This window comes from Triticum aestivum, chromosome 7A (genome assembly GCF_018294505.1).
Source record: "Triticum aestivum cultivar Chinese Spring chromosome 7A, IWGSC CS RefSeq v2.1, whole genome shotgun sequence".
NCBI lineage: Eukaryota > Viridiplantae > Streptophyta > Magnoliopsida > Poales > Poaceae > Triticum > Triticum aestivum.
The window spans coordinates 637,215,692-637,237,220 of NC_057812.1; the positions used below are offsets into that span (position 1 = coordinate 637,215,692).

The following is a 21,529-nucleotide window of genomic DNA, read 5'->3' on the forward strand; positions in this document are numbered from 1 at the left end:
TGAAAATTTGTTTTGAGGCAAATGTTGCCTCGCCGTTTGAATAAAGATACTTGCACTAACCAATCAAAGATATGCAATTTTTTACCGCTATAAGGCACGATGCTGACCGTCCGACTGGATCGGACAGACGAGAACCACGCGGAAATGCTGTCCAGAATTCAGTCGTAGAATGGGCCAATTTTGACCCGCAAAAAAATAGAATGGACCAATTTCTCCTCCAGGCTATGGCCTGGTTGACTCTATATCTATGGTCGCACAAAATGGTTTTTCTTTTGGATGAATTTATTTGTTGGGCCAGTGAAGTTAATATATAACACCAATAGGTTTTGGGCCGAGTTATGAAAATGTTTTTCCAGTGTATTTTCTGCTATATTATGAAAATATAAATTATGTATGCACTATTCAAATGAGAAATATGAGCTCAAATTTATGTTGAAAGTTACTTTAATGATGAGAGATTTTTATAATGTTTTTCCGTGGGTTATAATGGACCTAATTATGGTATCAATCATTTTATTTATCTTTAGTGCTTTCTAAGTTGTTTCAGTTCCTTTTATGTTTATGCATTGAAAATAAATCTAGTATTATGCTAAAATCATGTTTCAATTTTTTGAATACGGTTGAACCAATTGGAAATTGCATTGAAAATTCATGTGGCATTAATGTTAAATGTGATTTCATGGCAATTTTTAATGATGATCACCTTTTAGCATCATTTTAATGTGAAAATTCATCTTGTAAAATGATATATTCACCATTATTACTCACTCACTAAATTTTCCAAAAAATATTATTTGAAAAATTTAGTTTAGTGTGTTCTTTATGTTGATGTCATCATTATCAACAAGCACATGCCACCTAAGGAAATGTTGATTTTCGTGTGGTTTGGTTTTCCACACCCCACCATGCGGCACAATATGTTTGGCCGGCATGCCTAACGGGCAAAATTAATGTTTTCAGATGGTGCATTTTATCTTATTGAATGCACTGTACAACTAGAATGGCATTGATGAAATTATGGTTGATTCTCTAAACTAGCTCGCTCCAGAATAAGTATAATTGAGCATGCTCAAAATAAGTGCCTCAACTTTATTATAACTTTGTACTAACGTTAGTACAAAGTATAGACACTTATTTTAGGACGGAGGGAGTATAAACTAGCTACAGTTGGTAAGTTCTTTGTCAAGTGATTAGAGATAAGGTTATGAGGCGAATATTCTTTTCCCTGGTTAAAATTTCATCAAAAAGGGAGCTGACCTCGACACAAGAAGCCGGTCCATAAAAGTTAGTCTCGAATGTAAGCAGTCCAATACTGAACAAACACTTGTTTCAAAAATGGCGCGACAAGTCGCGCAACCGCTTCTAGTAAGTACACTACCCTTCAACTGTCCAAAAATTTCAACCAGACTGTAGCCAATCTGTTGAAAATGGAACACAAAATTTGACGACGAAATCCACGTGACTTTTACAACCCCTGCGACCTTTTTGTGTTCCATCCAAACTCAAACATGTGAGAGAAAAACAAGAAGCAAGCAAAAGATGCTCCGCAATTGCTTACCGAAAGTTGTTATACAACTATTGCAGCAGATAAAAAATCTCTTAATTTTATTAAACAAAGGTCAGCTGATGTACAAAGCATGCCAACAATGTAATCTGCAGAAACTAGTATTCTTATAGTGTTATATGGGATCAAACCTGAATTTTGTTCACATGTTATTCGGAAGATTTACGACATGTGCTAAACCAAATATACTCCGGGTGCGCAGCAAAATGCAGCAAGTCGCCTGCATTTTCATTTTCTGAGTAAACATGGGTGCATTAGCATCGCCATATTCAAAATGATAGGTGCTAATGAAAATGACTGAAACTTATAGGCCGAGTGTCCGGGCACATCAGCATCACCATGTTCAGAATTCAACCTTTGTGAAAACACAAATTCATTTTCTGCTGATGGACTCAAACTTTCAGCAGAGTTTCATCCAAGACACCACATCTGTGCCAACACCAGATGCTTCATCTAAGACTAAGAGAAATGCAGGTGGCAACGTTGAAGTAGTGTCCATTGTCGAACACATTACAGACTAATGTCACTGCACCACTGATCAAACAGTTTCGGAATATTAGAACCGTGATGCCAACGCAAATAGGTTTCTTATTATATTGTCTGGAGAACAAACCAAGTTTAGCTAGTAGAAACACAACAACTGCTTGGTTTTCTTGAACCCATATCTCAGTGGAAGGAACTGGGTTCTAATGTGCCGCAGTCATACCCAAAATATACAATACTTGTGCCCTGTTTTAGGGCAACCCAAAACAAAATTCAGCAACTTTTGGTTTTTGGGCAACTGTTTTGGCCGAAGAGGGACTTCATCAAATTCATACTGACACAGATTTTGTTAGATCTGGTATAGGAGGCACTGCGGTGGCTGTATGCATGGACTCTTCTGGGAATTACTTGCGATCATGTACGCTAGTAATTCATGGCATGAGAGAAGTTTCAACTCTAGAGGTATCGCTTGCAGGGAAGCTCTATCTTTGGCGGATGATCTTCTACTTCACAATTTTCTAGTGGCTACTGATTCTAAGCAGGTGGCTAATGATATCAACATGGGCTGCACTGGTATTCATGGTCTGATTGTAGCTGAGATTAAGTTAAGGACAACCAAATTTAATTGTAGTTTTTGTTTCTGAGAGTCAGGCCTTGAATAGAGAAGCCCATTTACTAGCCAAGCTTTTTGATTCTTTAGATTGTGGTAGACATGTCTGGTTGGGACAGCCTCATGATCACATTTATTTTCCCAGTTTTGTGAACTATGAATAACAAACTTTGGTGGTTCTTAAAAAATGAAGTTGCTGGAGCCGTTTTTTGCCCTCCAAGTAGTCAAAAAGCGACTGAGATGCTCTGACTGAGCACGAACAACACTATGTACAGATACCAGAACCAGTGTACCCCAAATGGCTAGGATTGTCAGGTAATAGTACTGAAACATGTTAACCAGAAACATGTAAAGATACCCTAAACAGTTCAACAGTGTCCACGTACAACTCACTCTAGACTGTTGACCGGGTCTTGGCCCATTCCTCAGACACAACTTTTTGACAAACTTTATTCAAGCCCTACAATAAGCCTGGTACGCAGAGTCGACCAAGTCACCTTCACTGAGATCAACCCAAAATCAGTCTTTATCTCTCGAGTATCAAGTCCATGCGTGTCTGCCTGGAAGGAACAACATCGTTCCGCTGAACCAGATGGCCCCGAGGCCGCCTTGAACTTCAAAACCAGAGTGGAACCATCCACTACAGCAACCACAGACCTCTTTAAATGACGTGACTCGCCAACTGTACCATTGAAGAGCCGAATTCCTTCGTTATAACCACCGATAAAACAGCGCAAGCGCAGATGAAAACTGCTCTGCACTTCTGACACGGCAACTTCAATATTCGCCATGACTGCGTCATCAACACGTGCTATGGTTAAGTCAACCGCACCACAGTCGCCTTGGATGCGATTTTTCAATGCACGATTCCATGGGCCCAGGTCGTCTATGTCTGTTACACCATCAATCAGCTGGTAATCATCCCTTTCTTCCTCACCTACCTTGATCCTCATGTCATATTCCACTAGAATACTGGAAATCAAATCTATCCCTCGCTTAGGGCCAGCCATGTCGATGAGAGAACCCTACAAATTTGTTACTGTTTAGTAGCTCTCCATATGGAAGTAAGAAACAACTAAAGCTTTATACTACCTCTGTTTCTAAATGTAAGACGTTTTGGCAATTCAAAAATTGAACTACCAAAACACATCTTACATTTAGGAACAGAGGGTGTACTTCTCTAAGCTGTTTTACTTGCAACATTAATTTTGTGATACTTTACAATTGCTGACCAACATCTTTGCCACATATCAAACTGACTGGTTACATAGTGTACACCAGTGTTTGGGAGGGGGGGAAATTGGCCCTCGGTATTTATTTGACATTGTTCAGATCCCAATTTTTACATAAGCATGTCGAAATGAGAAGAGAAAACAAAATGACTTAATAGTGATGCAATGATTCATGCTGGTGTGTTAAGTAGCAACTAAGAGCCCGAACTATTCTGTTTGATTTTGTTTGGAATACATGATATACTCACTCAGTTCCATATTTTATAAGTTTCTCATAGTAAATCACCTTTCCACAATATAAACTTGGTGTAATGGTGGCCTAAACAATCCAAACTACCATTCTGCTAGGTCTGTACAGATAAATCACAAGACTTGAGAGTGCTTGCTGTTCCATACATACACTAGGTTTGGCCTTACAATGTGAAATGAATAGATTTGACATAAGTCAGGTATTTGACCCCCCCCCCCCCCCCCCATACTGTATAAATCATTTCCTCAGATGGTTTCGCCCACACTGCAACATCCACCTAATGTGAGAACTTCCCCAGTGGGTACTTAAAACCATATGGAATGCTTCAAGGGGACAAATACATTGTTTTATACTTGAGGGGGTTATTAAGTAGACTTATTGCTTGAAATAATCGTAGGTAAGTATGGATTCGCACCTGCTTCACAATGATGGGATCATCCCTGCTTATATTGACAACATAATTACGCAATGTATCCAGATAATCCCGCACTGCTATGTATCCATACAACTCTACTGGGCCAAGATCCAGAGTAAGTTCAGCCAACTTTAATGAGAAAATTTGTAACACGCGATTAGGTTGATGCCGAATGCATTCTCCATTGCGGATGTCACAATCTGTGGGATCTGGTAGCCGAGCTTCATAAAAGAAGTAAAGAAATAAGTTAAATTGTAATGGAAAACAATACAGGAAAAAAATAGTCGTCATACAAAAAGTAAGCGTGTCACTAGAGGATTCCATGGCCCTATTGGAAGTTTCCTTTTCATCCAAATGAAAATTATCGATGTTCTTTCTACTATGAATTTCACTCCATCAAAGGTTTTTGTTTTAGGAAACCCAAAGAAAAGCAGGTAACATTTCATCATGTCAGCAAGTAAAGGTCCATTTCACCCTCCCAGATTATTTCATAACCCCCTAAACTTATTTATTTGTTATGTCTACCCGAAGAATTACTAAAACAAATCAATTCAGCCCTTGATGAAAATATTCTATTGTTTCACTTTCTAGAAGTCTTATTGTAAGTTAGTTTTTTTATTTTGATGGTAGATAACATCAGTCTGTATAATAAAAAATCATAATTTTCGATCCTGCATACTTGGGAGCAACTAAACCTACTTCAATGCTCATGGTACAAAAATATGTGCTAAAAATGCGGTTTATGAACATATTTCTGTACGGTACATGGTGACAACAAAAAGGATAAAAACCAGTCATGTGGCGAACCGGGGTGGGTTGGTGGAGGCCCAGGATAACCAAACTAAGGTAATGCAGGAATCTGAAGAATTTCCTCCCCTACTTTTGCAAAACCTAACAAATGCAACTCCTGAATGCCAATGCATCTACATTTAACTTGTAAAATTAAGGAAAGTAAAGAAAAAAAGCCAGATGATTTCAACAGAGAACACATCAGTTGACACTATAGCTTGAAAAAGGTGCTTGTAACAAATTGAAATAGGTAAAGAGAGATTATTTACTTACTCTCACTACAGTCATCAACATTATACATCCTTTTCCACGAATGAGTGTTCCTGTATAAAGAACCATCACGGTGTGTGCTTTTTGGAAGAAATCCCAGGTCAAGAATATCATCTTCTTCGGCATCGCTTGCTACCAATGCGCTCCTTCTATTGGTTGCACTCCTCCCGTTTTCATCACAACCAGAGATGTCCACAATATTCGAAGATGCATCATGTTTGCCGGCTATAGTATTCATATCTTGCAAGGTTGTCCCACTAGTCATGCTCCGAGATCCAGGTGGAAATCTATCACGAAAGAGAATAAAGAGCAAATCTGAGCACCCGACAGAAAATTCAATTCTTTTTCGGTTCCCCTTTCATTTTCGTCGGATTAACTATAAGACCCCACACCCCCTGCCTTATTTACAAAAATCAACACATAAGGATAATTAAAAGGGATTTTTCTCGAATACGCTCGGATAATTAAAAGGGGTAAAAAACCACAGTCGGTCAGAATCCAGATCCAAAACTATAATAATAAGAAACTAAAGGCGAAAATTTTGGCATCAGATGATGAGAGCATACCGGGAAACACGACGGACAGGTAGATCTGGAACCATCATGAGAGGGAAACTTCGCCGTGCAAGCGGTGGTGGCGACCAGTAAGGCGGGGCAGAGGCCATGAAAGAGAGGAGAGGTCGCGAGGTAGAGGAGAGGCGGCGCAGTGGGTCATGAGAGATGGCGACGCCAGGTCGCCGGAGGAGACGAAAAATCTGACGGAGGATTGGCATCTGAGCGCGCGGCGGCGGCAGAGGTGGGGTGTGCCGGTGTGGAGAATGGGGAGAGGAAAGGGCTGAACGCACGGGGCCGGTCTTCTTTACTCTCTTATATCTTATATCAGAATAGCACACATATGCCCGTGCGTTTCAAGCAACGGGAGAGATATTTTATTTACGACAAGCAACAAAAAGATAATTAATTGTGTTAAAAAACGGTCTCCACAATGGTAGGCGAGAGAGCAAGGAGTTGCGGCCTTCTCACTGGACATGTTTGGCTCGTGAAATCTTAATAGTGGTGGAGTTGGTAGGCGTGGTGGCGAGCACCCAACTCGTCCATTTTTCTTTTGCATGCCTCCTCATTTGGTGGATGTGTGACGACCATCGGTACACGGTTGCTTCGACCACTCTCTTACGACAGTGTAACCAGATGGATTACTAATTGCAGCGCATAAATCCTCTTACACAGGCATAATCAGGTATGAATGTCCCTTTATTACGAAGGTTTATTCCCTTTGATTATTTTAGCACTTATGTTAAAAAATTGAAAGCCCGGACAGTTAAAAAAATGTGAACATTTATTTTTAGAAAATTCCATATAATTAAGAAAACAAAAAAATTAGAAAGAGGAATTGTTATTTAAGTTCGAAAAAACATGTTGAAACCATGAACATTTTATAAAAACACAAAATTATTAATTTTTTTAAAAGGGGGACATTCAGAAAAAAAATTAAAAATGTTTTCTTAGACGCAAACATTATTTTGTTTTTGTGAACTTTTCAATAAAATAGGAATATTTTTTGGAATATGGAACATTTTATAAAATATTAACTTTATAAAAAAATCTCGAAAAATTCTAAAACAGAATCTTTTTTAAATGGCAACATTTTTTAAATGTTGAGAAAATTCCGAAACCAGTTTTTTTAAGTTTATAATATTTTTCAAAACAATAATAAAGTTTTATAATGCTGATTTTTGAATATTTGAATAAAAAATTAAATTGTGAATATATTTTGTATATTTTTATTTCACAGCAAAATAAAAAAAGTGAAAAGGAAAACGAAACATTTAAATGGCCCGGCCCAGTCTTGGGCGACCTGTGCGTTCCTTGAACTATTTGTCGGTGTGTGCGACAAATAAGCTCTTTTTAACGCCTGGGCAGGATAATTACTGGGTTGGCTTTGTTGGGCTGGAGTGCGCCCGGCCCAAATGCGGAATTCTGGAGAAACTTTTTGTCTTTTCTAGTAGATGCACAAAAATTTAGTACCACCTCGGATAGAAAAAATATTTTCGACGATGAACGGATGAAAATATTGGAGAAACGCACTTTGCTTTATTAGTAGGTATAGATTTTCACTTTTGCAGAAAACCCCAGATAATTATTGATAATCAACCCACACGACAGTTTTAAGTCAGATTTTTGTTTTGTTAGGAAACTAGCGGTGTGACCCGCGCATTTGCGCGGCTAGATTAGTTACACATTGTTATGATTATTTCTTTATTTGTATTTTATTTATTTTTCTAATTGCAAAATGTTTATTTTTATTTATTTATAATAGAATTTCTAAATGTTATAAATTATATAGCCATATTACCACATGACTATGAATTATTTGTCCCACATATATTAGCACATGACTATACAATTTTTGTTTTACATGATCTACTGTCTTATCTTATTCAGGTGCACAACTGAACAATCTATTAAGTCATCAATAGTGATGTTTCTGTTTAAGAATGGAAGTTAAAGATCCCGTGGGTTGCCATGCAAAAACAACACTTTCATACTAATATGTAAGTTCCAGTTTACACTCTAGCGATCCCGCAAAAAAAAAGTTTACACTCTAGCTCCCATCGTTAGCTAGGATTAAGTAGAGTTCTTTTCTTTAATCTATCTCATCATTAGACATAATTTATTTGTGTCATCCTTCGAGATGTTTTCTTCCACTTCTTTTTTTTGGGGGGGGGGGTGGGGGGGGCATTATTTATTTTAATTGTTTCTCACTTCTGCATATGAGGTAATACCATCCCTCCATTGTACATTTTTGCACAAAAAAGTATATAAAATGGCACAATATGTGTCTTCCCTACTATTTTTGCTATTAAAAACATATTGTCATACTTTCCTTTGTGCTCACTCTTGGAGTGCCTTGTTCTTTCTGGTCATTTTCATGTCTGTTTTAGGTCGATTTATGCCATTAGAATATTAGCATGATTTCAATTTGCGAGGACACTGTTTTTTGTGTCATGCAATTAATACACTTATTGACCGCACACATAGTATATTGTCATTGTTTTTAATCACCCAATTTCATCTATCTCATATACTAAGTGATTCTTGTCCATTTAATACTTGAGGTATAAGATGTCGCCTCTCCACCACCTGAATTGTGTGAAGCCTCGGAGTAACCAATGGTTCACACACGCATAGTGTTTGTCCATACAATGTGTACTCAACAACTATTTTAACCTTACCTCTATGCATTTATCCATTTTTAAGAAACCCATGCATGTTGATAGATATCACCCGAGAGATGTTCCCTTATTGTTGGTCCAATAACTATATATATTGCATGCTGCCAAATCCAGATTAGACTGTCAAATTTATTTCAGTTTCACCCAAGACACTAAAACTTGGGATCGCTATTTCTCTAACAAACCCGTACTGCTCCTTTATTAACCGTTGTTTTGATCCGACTCAAATTTTCTAACTAACTTGTACTACTCTTTATTTACTATTGTTCAGATCCGCCTCATATTTTCTTTTCTTCGTGCTTTAACAGCCATACATATTATCTAAAGCGTTAAAATTATTAAATCAACGATAAAGTAATGATGCAATCTATTTGTTCATTGTTTTAATTACGAAATAAATTAGATATATATTCTGGGCCTTTTTTGCGGGAATATATATCAAAAGTTAGCTTCATTTATGTGGGTCGCATGTATATTAAGTTGCTTTTTTCCTTATCCCAAATTACATAACGTATAATATAGTATTAAAAATTTAAATGACGCAAGAGGTTCATATATAAATTTGATTGTATTGTTTGTCCACCTAATAGTATATGTATCTAGTATGTTTATTTTGAACAATCTGACTCAAAACCTCGATCATCTGTGATGAACCACATTCTTGTAGATTCCAACTTAAAATGATAAATTCAGTGGCTTTGTTTTGTACAGGTTGAATGCTTGTTTGCTTGGCCCGAATATTATCTCAGCGGCGTTGATCACCAATTCCTTTTTTGGGAATTGTATGTATATTTTTAGATGAATTGCATGCATGTTCTTTCTGAAAGACTTGCACCTATATTTTCTTGGAAAGACCTACCTGTACATTTTTTATATGTTCATGACTATTTTTTTTAATATCTACGCATGACTCAGGTTGTCTGATGTTGGATGCATGTTTTTGTAAAGACTTGCACGTAGTTTTTTCACATTGGTACATGACTTAGATGGGCAAGTGCGCTTGTTGTAGATTGCTTGGACTCACCCAAGCGGCATGTACGTAGATGTCATATGCTTGTGCGTGTCATGGCCGACGTAGGCCCCCCTTCTTTTCTCTTTGCTTCAGGAAACTAACCTAATCGTTTGTGTCCGACGATAAACTTTGTGTATGTGATAGGTTGTACATGCAAGGTATCGGAATTGCTTTTTTATTTTTGACCGACCCATACAGCTTCTTCATTAAATATTGCTTTGATCAGACTAATATTTCCTTTTCCTTGTTCTTTACGCCCGAACATATTATCTCCAGCGTGACACAACGTACATAACAATATTGTACATTCCATGATAGTTGGGTTAATCAACCTGCAGTACATATAAAATGTTTTCTTAAAAGTATCCGTATCTTTTAAACCGTGACTTCAAATTTAATATGTTATATAAAATTTGATTAGAAAAACTAATCATCAACCTGTGCACCAGCACGGGCTAGAACGTTTGTAGTCACTGTACTTGCTACTTTTGTACAAAATAGTGTCTAAATTTATTTTTCACATATTAGTTACATATAGGGACACATATTTTTTTTGATGATGTTTTACTTGTCAGAAAATATGATAAATCCTCAAAGTCTTGCAAATCCAAAATGCAATCATAGTCTTATAATATTTTGAACGAACATGCAATTTTATCTACTAAGATCCCAATATACAATTCATATAAATAGACGCATGTATATGCAAAGCTTAAAACCAAATTGAATAATTGATATTTCTCTTCAAAAAAATACAATAATGCAACCGCAAGTTCGGGGACCCAGAAAAGCAAAATACTGCTTCACCATATTTTAGAACAATATAATGAATATGTAAAAAAAACTGAATGGAGTTGAATATCCCATGTTGATTCCTATACATAACAAAAAGTAAGTAGTAAAACATTATTGTCCAAACAAAATGTTAATTTACAATGCTTTGGCTTTCAAGGTTAATCATCTAGTGCATTGCACATTTCAGAATGAACATCCTCTACAAAGCAACATAGCTTGGCAAATATGCATGCAAATATCAAGGATTTCTGCAACGCGGAATTATGAAAAAAAATTGTATGCCAGAATATGAAACTTAACACCGAAAAATCCCCCAACCAAGAGACAGTCTAACACTAGTAGAAAACAGGGTTTTGATCCAGGCCTGAAGAGGGCATTAACCCCGGTTCTCATATGAACCGGGACCAATGGGAGCATTAGTCCCAGTTCATGAGGCCAGGGGGCCGGCCGGGCCTCGGGGGCCAATGGTCCCGGTTCGTCTGACCCCTTTGGTCCCGGTTCTAGACACAAACCGGGACCAATGGGCCTTGCTCCTGGCCCACAACCTTTAGTCCCGGTTTGTGTCTGGAACCGGGACCAAATAGAGGCCTATATATACCTTGCCCGCGAGCAGAGCAGTGCACTCTTTGTTTTTTTGGCTAGCCGTGGGAGAGCTTTGTGGTGCTCTAGCTCACCTCCTATGCACATGAGGTGTTCGATGAAATACCCGAGCCACACTTTATAAGCTTTCTCCTCTCGAAATTCCTTGTCCCAACTCCATTTTCCTCAAGATTTGTCTAGGTTTGTGATACGTCTCCAACGTAGCTATAATTTTTGATTGTTCCATGCTACTATATTATCCATCTAGGATGTTTCATATGCATTTATATGCTATTTTATATGATTTTTGGGACTAACCTATTAACCTAGAGCCCAGTGTCAGTTTCTGTTTTTTCCTTGTTTTTGAGTATCGCAGAAAAGGAATACCAAATGGAGTCCAATTGACGTGCCAATTTTTGATGATTTTTATGGACCAAAAGAAGCCCCCGGAGTAAAAGAGTTGGGCCAGAAGAGTGCCGAGCTGTCCACGAGGGTGGGGGCGCGCCCTACCCCCTGGGCATGGGCCCTATCTCGTGGACGACTCGGAGACCCCCCTGACGTGAGACCGACGCCAAAAATTCCTATAAATACAGAAACCTCCAGAACATAACCTAGATCGGGAGTTCCACCGCCACAAGCCTCTGTAGCCACCAAAAACCAATCGGGACCCTATTCCGGCACCCTGCCGGAGGGGGGATCCCTCACCGGTGGACGTCTTCATCATCCCGGTGCTCTCCATGATGAGGAGGGAATAGTTCACCCTCGGGGCTGAGGGTATGTACCAGTAGCTATGTGTTTGATCTCTCTCTCTCTCTCTCGTGTTCTTGATTTGACACGATCTTGATGTATCGCGAGCTTTGCTATTATAGTTGGATATTATGATGTTTCTCCCCCTCTACTCTCTTGTAATGGATTGAGTTTTCCCTTTGAAGTTATCTTATTGGATTGAGTCTTTAAGGATTTGAGAACAATTGATGTATGTCTTGCGTGGGATACCAGTGGTCACAATGGGGTATTCTATTGATCTACTTGATGTATGTTTTGGTGATCAACTTGCGGGTTCAGTGACATTGGGAATCTATGCATAGGGATTGGCACACGTTTTCGTCTTGACTCTCCGGTAGAAACTTTGGGGCACTCTTTGAAGTACTTTGTGTTGGTTTGAATAGATGAATCTGAGATTGTGTGATGCATTCGTATAATCATACCCAAGGATACTTGAGGTGACATTGGAGTATCTAGGTGACATTAGGGTTTTGGTTGATTTGTGTCTTAAGGTGTTATTCTAGTACGAACTCTAGGATAGATCGAACGGAAAGAATAGCTTCGTGTTATTTTACTACGGACTCTTGAATAGATCGATCAGAAAGGATAACTTTGAGGTGGTTTCATACCCTACAATAATCTCTTTGTTTGTTCTCCACTATTAGTGACTTTGGAGTGACTCTTTGTTGCATGTTGAGGGATAGTTATATGATCCAATTATGTTATTCTTGTTGAGAGAACTTGCACTAGTGAAAGTATGAACCCTAGGCCTTGTTTCAATGCATTGCAATACCGTTTTCGCTCACACCTATATCTACCATCCATATTGCACTTGTATCACCATCTCTTCGCCGAACTAGTGCACCTATACAATTTACCATTGTATTGGGTGTGTTGGGCACACAAAAGACTCTTTGTTATTTGGTTGCAGGGTTGTTTGAGAGAGACCATATCCATCCTACGCCTCCCATGGATTGATAAACCTTAGGTCATGCACTTGAGGGAAATTTGCTACTGTCCTACAAATCTCTGCACTTGGAGGCCCAATAACATCTACAAGAAGAAGGTTATGTAGTAGACATCAGTTTGGCGGTCCTTCCTGTCCCGTCCCCGTCCTCACTACCATCGATCGCCCGCGCCGATCTCGTCGCCGGCGCCACTGTGGTGAGCCTCTTGTTCTTATCTTCTTTCTAAAAGAAAAAATTCTTACTTATATGATTTAGATTGCTACTTGTATAATTTTCTTACTTTTATTATTGTTTGAATGTTTGTTATTATATAGTGCGATGGTTTTGGTATTCGCCCCCGTCGACCCTCGTCCTGTCTATGATGCAGATGTGGTATATACTATCTTTTATAACTATTTCTTTCATTTAGTGTTTATGACAATTATGCCGACCAACGTGACATAGATGTTTTATGTAGGAGGTATGTGGATTAAAAATTCCAACTGACCCTCTTGTCGAGAGGTTAAAATTTAGTTGAAAAAGAAAATGACTACTTGAAGAAAAAAAATGAAAAGAATTGAGGAGGAGAAGATGGCATTGGAGTTGCATGTTGTGGATATCATCGATGATCACAAGATCAAGATGTATAAAATGCGCTTGAAGATTAGAAAATTTTAAAAATATGCCATTCATACTGAGGCTTGGTATCATTATGCCGTTGGATCAATTGTTACCTTAGTTGCCATTATGATCGCATATGTTGTTGCATTGAAATGTTTTACATAGTTTCAATGTATGGTTTAATTAGATGCTCACGAGAGCTATATGTTGTTCAATGAGAACTATGTATTAACTTTATGTATTTATTTTTTTAGTAATAACATTTGATCACTACTGTACTTTGGTTTTAATGTGATGATGAAATCCCTTTGTAACAGATGAGTTTTCGCCCGAAGCCCTGATACTTCGAAAGAGATTGTCCGTTTTGCACACGAAGTGCATCCAGTTTTTGCCGTAACCCTCTCAGCTTTTTAGAACATGCTATGTGGGTGAAATGATGATACCATGCCAACTTTCAACCTTTTCAGAGTTCATTTTAAGTGCTTTTCAATTTCAGGGTCATTGTGACGCACTCGACTCAATCGTACATTAATCATACACGCAAATGTGTACGATCAAGATCAAGGACTCACGGGAAGATATCACTGTTGGAAATATGCCCTAGAGGCAATAATAAATTGGTTATTATTATATTTCCTTGTTTATGATAATCGTTTATTATCCATGCTAGAATTGTATTGATAGGAAACTCAGATACATGTGTGGATACATAGACAACATCATGTCCCTAGTAAGCCTCTAGTTGACTAGCTCGTTGATCAATAAGATGGTTACGGTTTCCTGACCATGGACATTGGATGTCGTTGATAACGGGATCATATCATTAGGAGAATGATGTGATGGACAAGACCCAATCCTAAGCCTAGCACAAGATCGTGTAGTTCGTTTGCTAAAGCTTTTCTAATGTCAAGTATCATTTCCTTAGACCATGAGATTGTGCAACTCCCGGATACCGTAGGAGTGCTTTGGGTGTGCCAAATGTCACAACGTAACTGGGTGGCTATAAAGGTACACTACAGGTATCTCCGAAAGTGTCTCTTGGGTTGGCACGAATCGAGACTGGGATTTGTCACTCCGTGTAAACGGAGAGGTATCTCTGGGCCCACTTGGTAGGACATCATCATAATATGCACAATGTGACCAAGGAGTTGATCACGGGATGATGTGTTATGGAGCGAGTAAAGAGACTTGCCGGTAACGAGATTGAACAAGGTATCGGATACCGACGATCGAATCTCGGGCAAGTACAATACCGCTGGACAAAGGGAATTGTATACGGGATTGATTGAATCCTCGACATCGTGGTTCATCCGATGAGATCATCGTGGAACATGTGGGAGCCAACATGGGTATCCAGATCCCGCTGTTGGTTATTGGCTAGAGAGTTGTCTCGGTCATGTCTGCATGGTTCCCGAACCCGTAGGGTCTACACACTTAAGGTTCGGTGATGCTAGAGTTGTTATGGGAAATAGTATGTGGTTACCGAAGGTTGTTCGGAGTCCCGGATGAGATCCCGGACATGACGAGGAGCTCCGGAATGGTCCGGAGGTGAAGATCAGTATATTGGACGAAGGGTATTGGAGTCCGGAATTGTTCCGGGGTACCAGGTGATGACCAGCGTGTCCGAAAGGGATTTCGGAGGCCCCGGCAAGCGTTGGGGGGCCTTATGGGCCAAGGGGAGAGGGCACATCAGCCCACTAAGGGGCTGAGCGCCCCTCCCACCACATCTCACGTAACCAGGAGAGGTGGGGGCGCCACCCCTAGGGCAGCCGCCCCTCCCGGCTTGGGGGGGGCAAGTTTCCTAGGGGGTGGGGGCGCCCAAACCCATCTAGGGTTTCCCCTATGGCCGCCGCCCCTCCCCTAGGGAACCCTAGGGCGCCTCCCCCTCCTCCCTTCCCCCTATATATAGTGAGGGAGAGAGAGGGCAGCCGTACCTTTCCCCTGGCGCAGCCCTCTTCCTCCTCCGTAGTGCTTGGCGAAGCCCTGCCGGAGAACCACGAGCTCCATCATCACCACGCCGTCGTGCTGTCGGAGTTTTCCCTCAACTTCTCCTCTCACCTTGCTGGATCAAGAAGGAGGAGACGTCTCCCAACCGTACGTGTGTTAAACGCGGAGGTGCCGTCCGTTCAGCGCTAGGATCATCGGTGATTTGGATCACGACGAGTACGACTCCATCAATCCCGTTCACTTGAACGCTTCCGCTTAGCAATCTACAAGGGTATGTAGAGGCAATCTCCTTCCCCTCGTTGCTAGATTACTCCATAGATTGATCTTGGTGATGCGTAGAAAATTTTGAATTTCTTCTACGTTCCCCAACAATGGCATCATGAGCTAGGTCTATGCGTAGTTTCTATGCACGAGTAGAACACAAAGCAGTTGTGGGCGTCGATATTGTCAATTTACTTGCCGTTACTAGTCTTATCTTGATTCGGCGGCATCGTGGGATGAAGCGGCTCGGACCGACCTTACACGTACGCTTATGTGAGACTGGTTCCACCGACTGACATGCACTAGTTGCATAAGGTGGCTAGCGGGTGTCTATCTCTCCCACTTTAGTCGGATCGGATTCGATGAAAAGGGTCCTTATGAAGGGTAAATAGAAATTGGCATATCACGTTGTGGTTTTCGTGTAGGTAAGAAACGTTCTTGCTAGAAACCTATAGCAGCCACGTAAAAACTTGCAACAACAATTAGAGGACGTCTAACTTGTTTTTGCAGCATATGCCTTGTGATGTGATATGGCCAAAAGGATGTGATGAATGATATATGTGATGTATGAGATTGATCATGTTCTTGTAATAGGAATCACGACTTGCATGTCGATGAGTATGACAACCGGCAGGAGCCATAGGAGTTGTCTTAATTTATTTATGACCTGCGTGTCAACATAACCGTCATGTAATTACTTTACTTTATTGCTAAAGCGTTAGCCATAGTAGTAGAAGTAATAGATGACGAGACAACTTCAAGAAGACACAATGATGGAGATCATGATTGAAAGGATCGATATGGTTGACTAGAGGGGGGGGGGTGAATAGGCAACTAACAATTTTTAGCTTTTCTTTAACAATTTAAACTTTGCATCAAAGTAGGTTGTCTAGATATGCAACTAGGTGAGCAACCTATATGATGCAACGAGGATAGGTACACAAGCAAGCAAGAGATATGAAACAAGTAAGCTTGCTCAAATAAAGGCACGAGATAACCAAGAGTGGAGACGGTGGAGACGAGGATGTGTTGCCGAAGTTCCTTCCCTTTGAGAGGAAGTACGTCTCCGTTGGAGCGGTGTGGAGGCACAATGCTCCCCAAGAAGCCACTAGGGCCACCGTATTCTCCTCACACCCTCACACAATGCGAGATGCCGTGATTCCACTATTGGTGCCCTTGAAGGCGGCGACCGAACCTTTACAAACAAGGTTGGGGCTCTCCCCACAACTTAATTGGAGGCTCCCAAAAAAACCACGAAGCTTCACCACAATGGAATATGGCTCCGAGGTGACCTCAACTGTCTAGGGTGCTCAAACACCCAAGAGTAACAAAATCCACACAAGAAAGTATGGGGGAAGCAAGTATCCTTTGGTGGAAGTGTAGATCTAGGTCTCCTCCTTCAATCCCTAGCAAATCAACAAGTTTGAGTGGCTAGAGAGAGAGATTGGGCAAGAGAGCTTGAAGGGCATTAATGGTGGAGTGAGAGAGGTCAAAGGTGGGAGTGGTAGGTGGGAGAAGCTCCCTTAAATAGTCACCCACATTTCCAACCGTTACTGCGTTTTTTGCACTTCAGCGGTACAACCGGTCCTCGTCCCGGTACAACCGGGACTCACGGTGTAACTGCAGAACCCTACCAAGCGGTACAACCGGACAGGCGGGCGGTAGTACCGGCTAAGAAAAATAACCGGACTAACCGCCTGGCTACCGCACAACCACCGCATCAAAACAGGAGCTTGACCGGTACTTGGGCAGTGCCTGGCTGGAACAACCGCATGGCCTTGAGCTCTTGGGCAGCTAAGTTCTGAGCGGAAGAACCGCTCGGACCACCCGTGGTACCGGTCATCGTGGAACGACCGGACCAACCGGGCCACTACCGCCCAAGAACCGCATCAAACCAGAAGCGAGAGCGGTACTTGAGCGGTGCATGGACGGAACCACCGCCCCCGCTGTTGCAGAGCATGGTGGCGGTACCACCGCCCGGAGGCAGCGGTACAACCGCTCGAGCAAAGCTGGTGAGCGACAAGACCCAGCGATACAACCGCTCCAGAGAGCGGTACAACCGCTGGGAAGAAACAGTGAGCAGGAAACAGGGGAAGAGGCAAGGAAAACTTGAAGGAAATATGCCCTAGAGGCAATAATAAAGTTATTATTTATTTCCTTATTTCATGATAAATGTTTATTATTCATGCTAGAATTGTATTATCCGGAAACATAATACTTGTGTGAATACATAGACAAACTAAACGCCACTAGTATGCCTCTACTTGACTAGCTCGTTAATCAAAGATTGTTATGTTTCCTAACCATAGACATGTGTTGTCATTTTATTAACGGGATCACATTATTAGGAGAATGATGTGATTGACATGACCCATTCCATTAGCTTAGCACTCGATCGTTTAGTATGTTGCTATTGCTTTCTTCATGACTTATACATGTTCCTATGACTATGAGATTATGCAACTCCCGTTTGCCGGAGGAACACTTTGTGTGCTACCAAACGTCACAACATAACTGGGTGATTATAAAGGAGCTCTACAGGTGTCTCCAAAGGTAAATGTTGGGTTGGCGTATTTCGAGATTAGGATTTGTCACTCCGATTGTCGGAGAGGTATCTCTGGGCCCTCTCGGTAATGCACATCACATAAGCCTTGCAAGCATTACAACTAATGAGTTAGTTGTGAGATGATGTATTACGAAACGAGTAAAGAGACTTGCCAGTAACGAGATTGAACTAGGTATTGAGATACCGACGATCGAATCTCGGGCAAGTAACATACCGATGACAAAGGGAACAACGTATGTTGTTATGCGATCTGACCGATAAAGATCTTCGTAGAATATGTGGGAGCCAATATGAGCATCCAGGTTCCGCTATTGGTTATTGACCGGAGACGTGTCTCGGTCATGTCTACATTGTTCTCGAACCCGTAGGGTCCGCACGCTTAAGGTTTCGATGACAGATATATTATGAGTTTATGAGTTTTGATGTACTGAAGGAGTTCGGAGTCCCGGATGAGATCGGGGACATGACGAGGAGTCTCAAAATGGTCGAGACGTAAAGATCGATATATTGGACGACTATATTCGGACATCGGAAAGGTTTTGAGTGATTCGGGTATTTTCGGAGGTACCGGAGAGTTACGGGAATACGAGGAGGAAGCAATGGGCCTTAATGGGCCTTAGTGGGAAGGACCAGGAGGTGGCGCGCGCCCCTCCCAAGCCCAGTCCGAATTGGACAAGGGGTTTGGGGCGCGGCCCCTCTCTCCCTTCCTTCCCCTCTTCCCCCCTTTCCCCCCTTCTCCTAGTTGGACTAGGAAAGGAGGAAACCTACTCCAACTAGGAGTAGGAATCCTACTCCCTAGCGCGCCCCTCCTAGGGCCGGCCTCCTCCCCCTTGCTCCTTTATATACGGGGGCAGGGGGGCACCTCTACACACACAAGTTGATCCTTGTGATCGTTTTCTTAGCCGTGTGCGGTGCCCCCTTCCACCATATACCTCGATAATATTGTAGTGGTGCTTAGGCAAAGCCCTGCGACAGTTGAACATCAAGATCGTCACCATGCCCTCGTACTGACGGAACTCTTCCCCGACACTTTGCTAGATCGGAGTCCGGGGATCGTCATCGAGCTGAACGTGTGCTAAAACTCGGAGGTGCCGTAGTTTCGGTGCTTGATCGGTCGGGCCGTGAAGACGTACGACTACATCAACCGCGTTGTGCTAACGCTTCTGCTGTCGGTCTACAAGGGTACGTAGATCACACTCTCCCCTCTCGTTGCTATGCATCACCATGATCTTGCGTGTGAGTAGGAATTTTTTTGAAATTACTACGTTCCCCAACAGTGGTATCAGAGCCTAGGTTTTATGTGTTGATGTTATATGCACGAGTAGAACACAAGTGAGTTGTGGGCGATATAAGTCATACTGCTTACCAGCATATCATACTTTGGTTCGGCGGTATTGTTGGACGAAGCGGCCCGGACCGACATTACGCGTATGCTTACGCGAGACCGGTTCTCCCGACGTGCTTTGCACAAAGGTGGCTAGCGGGTGTTAGTTTCTCCAACTTTAGTTGAACCGAGTGTGGCTACGCCCGGTCCTTGCGAAGGTTAAAACAACACCAACTTGACAAACTATCATTGTGGTTTTGATGCGTAGGTAAGATTGGTTCTTGCTTAAGCTCGTAGCAGCCACGTAAAACTTGCAACAACAAAGTAGAGGACGTCTAACTTGTTTTTGCAGGGCATGTTGTGATGTGATATGGTCAAGACATGATGCTAAAATTTTATTGTATGAGATGATCATGTTTTGTAACCAAGTTATCGGCAACTGGCAGGAGCCATATGGTTGTCACTTTATTGTATGCAATGCAATTGCGCTGTAATGCTTTACTTTATCACTAAACGGTAGCGATAGTCGTGGAAGCATAAGATTGGCGAGACGACAACAATGCTATGATGATGATCAAGGTGTCGCGCCGGTGACGATGGTGATCACGACGGTGCTTCGAAGATGGAGATCACAAGCACAAGATGATGGCCATATCATATCACTTATATTGATTGCATGTGATGTTTATCTTTTATGCATCTTATCTTGCTTTGATTGACGGTAGCATTTTAAGATGATCTCTCACCAATTATCAAGAAGTGTTCTCCCTGAGTATGCACCGTTGCAAAAGTTCTTCATGCTGAGACACCATGTGATGATCGGGTGTGATAGGCTCTACGTTCAAATACAACGGGTGCAAAACAGTTGCACACGCGGAATACTCAGGTTATACTTGACGAGCCAAGCATATACAGATATGGCCTCGGAACACGAAGATCGAAAGGTCGAGCGTGAATCATATAGTAGATATGATCAACATAGTGATGTTCACCAATGAAACTACTCCATCTCACGTGATGATCGGACATGGTTTAGTTGATTTGGATCACGTGATCACTTAGAGGATTAGAGGGATGTCTATCTAAGTGGGAGTTCTTAAAGTAATATGATTAATTGAACTTAAATTTATCATGAACTTAGTCCTGGTAGTATTTTTGTAAATCATGTTGTAGATCAATAGCTCGCGTTGTTGTTTCCCTGTGTTTATTTTGATATGTTCCTAGAGAAAATTGTATTGAAAGATGTTAGTAGCAATGATGCAGGATTGGATCCGTGATCTGAGGTTTATCCTCATTGCTGCACAGAAGAATTATGTCCTTGATGCACCGCTAGGTGACAGACCTATTGCAGGAGCAGATGCAGACGTTATGAACGTTTGGCTAGCTCAATATGATGACTACTTGATAGTTTAGTGCACCATGCTTAACGGCTTAGAATCGGGACTTCAAAGACGTTTTGAACGTCATGGAACATATGCGATGTTCCAGGAGTTGAAGTTAATATTTCAAGCAAATACCCCAGTTGAGAGATATGAAGTTTCCAACAAGTTCTATAGCTAAAAGATGGAGGAGAATCGCTCAACTAGTGAGCATATGCTTAGATTGTCTGGGTACTACAATTGCTTGAATCAAGTGGGAGTTAATCTTCCAGATAAAATAGTGATTAACAGAATTCTCTAGTCACCATCACCAAGTTAGTAAAACTTCGTGATGAACTATGATATGCAAGGGATAACGGAAACGATTCCCAAGCTCTTAGTAATGCTGAAATTGACGAAGGTAGAAATCGAGAAAAACATCAACTGTTGATGGTAGACAAGACCACTAGTTTCAAGAAAAGGGCAGAGGGAAGAAGGGGAACTTCAAG

General features: G+C 41.2%; 1 protein-coding gene across 1 annotated transcript; it reads right to left on the reverse strand.

The window, feature by feature from the left end:
* Nucleotides 1-2,933: 2,933 nt before the first annotated feature.
* Nucleotides 2,934-6,489, reverse strand: LOC123148845 (uncharacterized). Its single transcript, XM_044568360.1, has 4 exons — nt 6,180-6,489; nt 5,617-5,900; nt 4,555-4,775; nt 2,934-3,682 (listed from the first exon to the last, which is right to left on the reverse strand). Exons 1-4 carry the CDS (start codon nt 6,383-6,385, stop codon nt 3,107-3,109), a joined length of 1,287 nt encoding a protein of 428 aa, XP_044424295.1. The 5' UTR covers nt 6,386-6,489; the 3' UTR covers nt 2,934-3,106.
* Between the last annotated feature and the right edge of the window lie 15,040 nt (nt 6,490-21,529).